The sequence below is a fragment of the Gekko japonicus genome, unplaced genomic scaffold (genome assembly GCF_001447785.1).
Source record: "Gekko japonicus isolate JY-2015 unplaced genomic scaffold, Gekko_japonicus_V1.1 scaffold2497, whole genome shotgun sequence".
Classification (NCBI taxonomy): domain Eukaryota; kingdom Metazoa; phylum Chordata; class Lepidosauria; order Squamata; family Gekkonidae; genus Gekko; species Gekko japonicus.
The window spans coordinates 11,787-19,671 of NW_015167129.1; the positions used below are offsets into that span (position 1 = coordinate 11,787).

General features: G+C 46.8%; 1 protein-coding gene across 2 annotated transcripts in view; it reads left to right on the top strand.

The window, feature by feature from the left end:
- The first annotated feature begins 940 nt into the window (after positions 1-940).
- RCSD1 (RCSD domain containing 1) overlaps positions 941-7,885 on the top strand; it is a 59,822-nt gene continuing 52,877 nt past the window's right edge. For both annotated transcript variants that reach the window (XM_015413028.1, XM_015413027.1), the window contains exon 1: positions 941-1,153. In XM_015413028.1, the coding sequence (XP_015268514.1) occupies positions 1,103-1,153 (51 nt within the window). In that variant the 5' untranslated portion in view covers positions 941-1,102. The remainder of the gene's footprint in view (positions 1,154-7,885) is intronic.

The window sequence follows — 7,885 nt, forward strand, 5'->3', positions numbered from 1 at the left end:
AAAGTTGTAAGCAGAAAAACAGAATTACACTGGAAACAACAAGAACTAAGATACAGTTTGTTTGTTCTTAAGATCTGTGTCCAGTTTAATTTCAAATATCCTCTTGTTAACCCACATAAATTCTAGTTAAACCAGGCTTCCTTATAAGGAGTCAGCTGGCCATCAAGGGATCCTTAACTACACACAGCTGAATACAGCTTGAGGAAGAGAAACTGCAGTGAAAATCTAATACATTTTGAAAAACACTGCTAAAAGACTCTCCGTTCTGGAGCCAGAGAATGCATCAGTTCCTTGCTGTAACTGATAACAGAGAGCTTGGAATGAACTGAAAAAGGGACCTGCCTGTTGAGCGTGTTCTCAGGTCCATTTTGTGACCTCAGAGGGCAGAGTAGCACTTGGCAGGAAAAGCAGGGTGTATTCATCGCACAAGTTTGCTGTATGTCTATATATTTTGTGATCCTGTACATTAGCAAAACTGTTGTCAATGTAGCAGAGATCTGAGACCCTATTTTCCAGTGTCTAAAGCATTAGAGGAGTGCAAGAAGATGAAGGGAAAAGGCTACATCTTGTTTTCCTCACCAATAAGTTTTATGCCTCACATGGATGCTTTGCTTTCTGCCCTGCTTTCCCTCCCTCCAGTAGGCAGAAAAGCAAGCAAACTGTGGGAAAGTACCCCCAAAAGCCTGTGGGGGAGGAGGAGGGAAATGTGACACAGGAAGGAGACTCTATAAAAAGAGGAAGAATGAAATTGAGAAAGAAGAAGAAAAAATTGAAGGGAGCAAATGAGGAGGGTCAAGTTTAGGCACAGGCAAATCTGCTGCCTTCTTGCTCTCTGTTGAGCTGGGCAGGCTGGGAAAGACAGTATGTTTAGATTCATGTCTAAATTTAAACCCTGATTGCTTTTGCCTCTCCCCACCCTCTCTTCCTCTCCCCTCCCTCCCCTCCTTTCCTTGTTCTCTAGTGCAGGCCTCTTAGGACTGACAGTTTTTAAGCTGAGCAGGGACTTGGATATTAAACTCTCTCAAGCAGCTTTCCCCCCCTTGTCTCCCTCAGAGCCTTTTGAGTCTGCAGACAGAAGAGGGACAGGGGAAAGAGGAAGGGGATGGGGGAACAAATATTACCCAAGGACATCCCACACCTGCATAGCAGAGAGGTAAAGAACCTTCTCCTCTCTTTCTCTCTCTTTAGTTCTCTCTGTGCTGTTTTGCAATGTGGCTCGAACAGATGTGGCTAAAGTTGAACTACTCAGATAATTGGAATTGAGTAGACAGCCCTGCATGTGTTTGCTCTCTAGGTAATGTTTAATAATCTGTGCAGGGTTTGGGGTTTGTTTTGGTAACTTTACGACAATGTGCCGTGTTCTTCTCCCTCTCCTCGTAGAATTAGAAATCTCATTTTGAGTTAATTGTGTTTGGCTAAGGGAGACTGTGAGTGCCCAAGACAGTGCTGAAGTTCATTCTGATGTTCATTTTTGAACTGGGTGCTAAAAATGGAATTTCCTAACTTTTGTGAAAATTGAGACTAACGAGAGAAAATTTAGCCATTCAGTTTCCACGTTGGAGGGCACACTGAAGTTGCTGCTAAGGGATAAACGTCTTTCCCGGACTGGAATGTGATAGCTACAAGGACTGATACGGTGGATCTGACCCTGGTTTCCCATTACTTGCTTATAGGCCTTGCAAGTTGTTCCTGGCAAGCCTCTTGTGCCTTTCATCACTATCTGAAATTCAACAGGTGAAGCTTTTCTTCACTTGAAGATATAGTTAGGGTGAGTGCTTCACATGCTGAATTTCTGCCTGCTGTACAGATTTTAGAGGCACAGCAACCTCATGGGTGCAGGGATTGTCTTAGAAATCTGTGTGACTTCTCTACTCTGACATTTTTAGATTTTGTCCATGATGCAGAGTAAGTTTGGTTTATTTAATTCTGTTATTTCAATAGGCTTTAATTGAGCTTAACTTTTGCTGCATGACCCCTCCTGTATTCAGTGCTTTCTCCTCTTGTATTCAGTGCTTTCTCAGCAATTAGGACAGATTTTTAGGTGAAAAGAGCAGGAAGTCAGCCCAAAGAGAGGGGATCCCTTATCTCAAGATCTTGGAGTGCAGGTAAATTTACACAGAAGACATGCTCGGCAGGTTACTTAAAATACATAAGGTAGAAGAACATGTTTGATCTTCATGACTTCATAGTATCCAACTGAGGCAACAGATCTTCCTTGACGATTTAAGAGCAGCTCTCAGGGTTCACCATTGATTTGGTGTGACATAAATGCTTGTGCTCTCAGGGTTCACCATTGATTTGGTGTGCCATAAATGCTTGTGTGTCATGCAGTGTCTCACAGCCTACCTCAGTGTTTTATTTGTGTTGCAGGACTAGTACAGTTCCCAGCAGTCAAAACATAATATTTTGTACCTTGGAAAATGTGATTCTGCTCCCCATACTGGGCATTAATTGATGTTATGCCTCCAGTGGAGACCGTAGTTGTGTGAGTACTTGTGATACAACTAATGATTAGTGACTGAAGCAAACCTCCATTCCTGCACACTGTTTTGTGCCTTTTTAACTCCAGCAATGGAACTTTTGTCTACCAATAGGATTCCCAGCTCCAGGTTGGGAAATACCTGGAGATTTGGGGTGGAGCCTCTGGAGGGCAGGGTTTGGCGAGGGGAGGGGAGGGACTTCAATGAGGTATAATGCCATAGAGTCCACCATCCAAAATGGTCATTTTCTCCAGGTCAACTGGTCTCTGTTGTCTGGAAATCAGTTGTGATCCTAGGGCGATCTCTAGCCACCACCTGGAGGTTGGCAACCCAGTCTACCATTTTTTTTTAGCTTAATAGCAAGGCTGCCTTCCTCGGCATCTGTGCCAATGTACCACTATTTTTAAGCCTTTGTCTAGTCTGTTTTTAATTCTGTGGAGATAGGGTTGCAAACTGATGGAGAAAACATGTCTGTCCTTTTAATAGAGGCTTAATGGATTGATATTTATCTCTGTGCCATGGAAAGCTTCAGCTGTCCCTTTCCACATGTTAGGCCTCTGTTAAAAGGACAGGACATTTTTTTCTCCAGGCTTGTTGGTAACCCTATGTGGAGAGGCTGTGCTGTGTACTTTCTGAGGCAGACTGTACATGTAGCCAATGGTTTTGAAAAGAGAAGATATTAACAGCTAGCCAGCTTGCTTTGTCCAGTGTGTACAGGCAGGCAAAATACTGTACTATGGCCCTTGAAAGGGGACTCTGATTATCGCTGCCATGCAAGCGGGGCCTTTTTTGATTGATTTCTAAACAAGGACTCTTTGTCGGCTATCATATCCTAAAAGGGAAAAGAACAGAAAGGTATGGCAAGAAGTTAACTAACTTGGCTGCCAAACAAAAGATGGTTGCCCCCATGAAGATTAACACATCAGGATGAGCAATCATTTTAGGAGAGAATAGCTATAAATTCAATTGATTGTGCTTATCCTTAAAAAAACCTGTCTCAAATTTTTGTCAGGGTTATTTTTCATTGCATGGATACCTGCTCCTTAGGTGTAGATTTTCTTATAGGAAACACTAAACACTAAAGATAGTGCCTATCTAAGCTAAGAAGTATTCTGTGAAGTCCAAGCCCTGGTGCTGTAGAGGGAAGCAGAAAATCAGATCATAAGACGTTAATTCCTGTGTCACATGAAGAAATTGGCTAATGGCTTACATATAAACAATGGGTCATTTTTAGGCTGTCAGAGTAGCACCGTTGTTCAAATTGCCTTTTCCTGTCTTGTGGGTAGTTTCATCTGTATGTAACCGATTAGCTTGTGGATAGTAAAAAAGTATGTGTTACAGTATTTTAGCTTAATGTTACTTGTTTCTTATTTTGCCTCGGTTTCACCAGGGATTGTACGCCTGGTAGTAATTCATTTCCCTTGTCCTTCCCAGACATTTTGCTATAGTTACATTGGGCATTTTTGGCATTACTTATATTTAAGCAGCTCATGTGCTGTTATTCTGAGGTACAGCTTTGTAGAGTTGTCAAATGCCTGGGGGAAATGCCTTGTCCCTTTAATTGAGGTGTAATGGGATGTTAATTACCAGATGATATTGTTGACCTCCATTCCAAGGAAAAACTTCAGCTGCCCATTTCCACGCATTAGGCCTCTGTGAAAGGAAACAGGACATTTTCTCCAAGACTGTTGGCAACCATAGAATCTAGAACTATGTATTTGAAGAAAATCTCAATTTTGTTTTAAAAAGACATTTTAATGATCATGGTTACATAATGGTGAAAATGAAACACAAGTAGAAGTGGCAGGCAAGCCAATAATATACCCAGTATTTCATCTTGTGACTGACAAGGGTAAAAGGGTACATTTGACAGCAGTGAAGTAAGTTTCATAAATCAGACTTCAGATGAAGTTGGCGTGGGGGCTATGATTAAGAATCAGGGGCTCTTCTCTTCAACTTCCATTCCATCTCAATTGTCATACTCACCAATGTTTCTAAACTAAGGAACGTTTTGATCGGTAAGCAGGGGTCATTTCGTAGAAAAAGAGGTGCAGGAGCTCATTAGCACGATTCATTAGCATACCTTATTTGCATATACCACACCCCCTGTCCAGGGGGGGGGCTCTGCGGCTTACCTGGCTGCTGGGAGCAAGGGGTGGGGCTTGTTGCATGTGCCCGCCCCCTGGGCTCTTTACTGCCGGAGCTCCGCTCCTGTGCGCTCCTCCAGGAAATGACCCCTGTCGGTAAGTATTAGAGTTCTGGGCAGTGCAGCCTTGGGAGTGGGAAGTTTCTCTTAGATAACAGGCATAAGTGACAACAGACAAAACAGGTCAGAGGACTTATTGGCCTGTACAACTTTGCCAGGTGCCATGGTAAAATATATGTGTTTGTGTGTGTCCCCCTTTGAAAACCCTGGTTGATGCCTTCATGCAACAGGAAAGAGACAGTTCTGCATCTTTCTCTGCCATCTACCTTAATTTAGTTTTCATATGGTTGGATATGGTTAGGCATGCAGCACTGAGTTGATACATCCCAAAATCAACATTAGAGAAATGTGGGGTGTGTGTGTGCAAATGTTCTCCACAGATTGCTGATAGGTAGCTGTCAGCCATCCCTCTTGTTTCCCGGTAACGTATACAGGAAAGAAGATATAGTTGATGCGCTCTTGCTTGTTGCGATTGTACTGATACAATTTGGTTTAATAGAAATTCCTACAGTAGGCCAGATCGATGGTCCATCCAACCCACTATCCTGTCGTTTCTCAGAGTGTTGGCCAATTGTTGTTGCAAGATATAAGACAAGGAGGGCAGGATACTGCACAATGTTAACGGGTCTTTTTGAATCATATCTCTCTACCAAATACCAAAATTGGTAGCAAGTTTTGGGCTTATATTTTCTGTGATAGGATGGGCCCCAGAAGCGAGGAAAACCCAGAATGATGTGACTGCTTCATTTTTTCTCTTTGTTGACTTCCAAACTGTTGGGGGAGGGTTGGGGGGGGGACGGGGCTTCTGCGTAACAGTGCTCTGTGATTGCCCTGCGTTTGCTCTGTCCTCAATACATTTTCTCTCAAATCTACTTTAATCTGATCTGTTTGGAATGGATGCAGCAGAAACAAGCTAGCATGCTATTCTGGAAGACAAGGTGTGCATTTTCCTGTCTTGCAAATGTCCCACCTACATCAGCATAATTTTTCTACTGTCATCCCTTCTGGGTGCCATGTTCCCAGTATTTTTTCCTGCTGTACCAACAAAGAGATTTTTGTGGCTTTATTTTGAAATAAGTAATTGCTATAGTTATAGAACCCTAAATATTGGTTGCCACTTTTCTTTTTTAAAGTGGTATAGCCCTGTAGCACTTGCATGAAGGAAAGAATAAAAAGAGGGGCAGTGAGTCGCCACAGCAGCAGTGATGACCACAACCTCACAAACTAACTTGCAGAGAGGAGCGTGCATGGAAATGATGAGTTAGGAAAATGATAGAGGGAATCATAGAATCACAAGAGTTGGAAGGGATCTCCAGGGTCATCTAGTCCAACCCCCTGCACAAGGCAGGAAATTCACAAATACCTCTCCCTCCACACCTGCAGTGACCGCTGTTCCATGCCCAGAAGATGACAGAAAACCTCCAGGATACCTGGTCAAACCGGCCTGGAGAAAAATTGCTTCCTGCCCCCAAAGTGGCAATCAACATTTCCCTGGGCATGTAAAAAAGGCTACAAGAACTAAGGCAACCCTTCCTGCCTTCCCTCTCATGATCAGCCTAAGTTCACAGAATTCGCATTGCTGTCAGATGGCCATCTAGCCTCTATTTGAAAACCTCCAAAAAAAGGAGAGCCCACCACCTCCTGAGGGAGCCTGTTCCACTGAGGAACCACTCTAACTGTCTGGAAGTTCTTCCTAATGCTTAGCTGAAAAGTCTTCTGATTTAATTTCAACCCACTGGTTCTGGTCCGACCTTCTGGGACAACAGAAAACAATTCTGTACAGTCCTCTATATGACAGCCCTTCAAGTACTTGAAGATGGTTATCATATCACCTCTCAGTCGTCTCCTCTCCAGGCTAAACATACCCAGCTCCTTCAACCTTTCCTCATAGGACTTGGTCTCCAGACCCATCACCGTCTTCGTTGCTAGGGCCGGCCCGAGGTTGTCCTGCGCTCTAGGCAAGCACAAATGCCAAGTTCCCGGCATGGCCTGGAGACTTCTCCGCTAGGCTTGGGGAAGGGGGGAAGTCCCTCGCCTTGACCGCTCCCCCCCGAAAGGAAGGCCAGCCGGGTGCCCGCCCCCCCCGTGGTGAAGGATGGCAGCGCGACTGTGGCGGGCAGAGGAAGGGAGAGCCGCTGGAGGAAAGGTGGTGCAGAGGGAAGCCCCCTCCCCTGGATCGCCGGGGACCGTGCGGGGTGTGGGTGTGTGTGGGGGGTGGCACAGGCGGCGCAGGCGGGGAAGTTGGGGGGTGGGCTGACAGGTCTCCGCGGCCTGGCTGCCTTGCCTTCCTCCTCACTGCCCCCGCCTGGAAGGGGCAGGCCTCCGTTTCCCCAGCCGCAGAGGCAGCAGCGACGGAGCGCGGCTTGCCCCGCCCTTCCTCGGGAGTCGGCCTTGTGGGGGCGTCCTTCCAATGACATGCGCAGGGAGGAGCCCGGTGGTGGTGGGCTCCAGAAAATTGGAGGAGGGGAGATGGGGGCAGCACAGGCGGCGCCAGCGACACCCTGCAGAGGCCCACAGGGGAGGGGGAGAGACCCGCCGCTTGCCGGCCCCCCATCCCCGGTGGCCTCGGCAAGTTGCACCATGAATAAAAGGCCCCCCTCCTGCCTGCCCCCCCTCCCCTGCCACAGCTGGGCAGGAGAGGCTGAGAAAGGTGGCGGGGGGGAGGAAAGCGCCGTGCCCTGCCCTGTGGCCACGCTGGCTCCTCTGCCACAGCGCCGCCCACGCCACCGGCAGAGCTCCTCCCAGCCCCAGAGCCCCTCCCAGCTGCTGACCAGGCGTGCTGGCGGCTGCCCCTGCCTCTCCTCCCGTGCCCATGGGGGCTTTTCGGGGGCAGCGGCAGGGCAGTTGGCGCCCTGGACGGGCCCTGCGCCCTAGGCCAGACACTAGCTGGCCTGGTGATAGAGCCGGCCCTGTTCGTTGCTCTCTTCTGGACACATTCCAGCTTGTCTATATCCTTCATAAATTGTGGTGCCCAAAACGGAACACAATACTCTAGGTGAGGTCTAACCAGAGCAGAGTAAAGTGGTACCATCACATCTCGTGATCAGGACACTATACCTCTGTTGATACAGCCCAAAAGCGCATTTGCCTTTTTAGCTACCGCATCACACTGCTGACTCATGTTCAGTGTATGGTCTACTAAGACCCCTAGATCCTTTTCGCACATACTACGGGCAAGAAAAGTCTCTCCCAACCTATC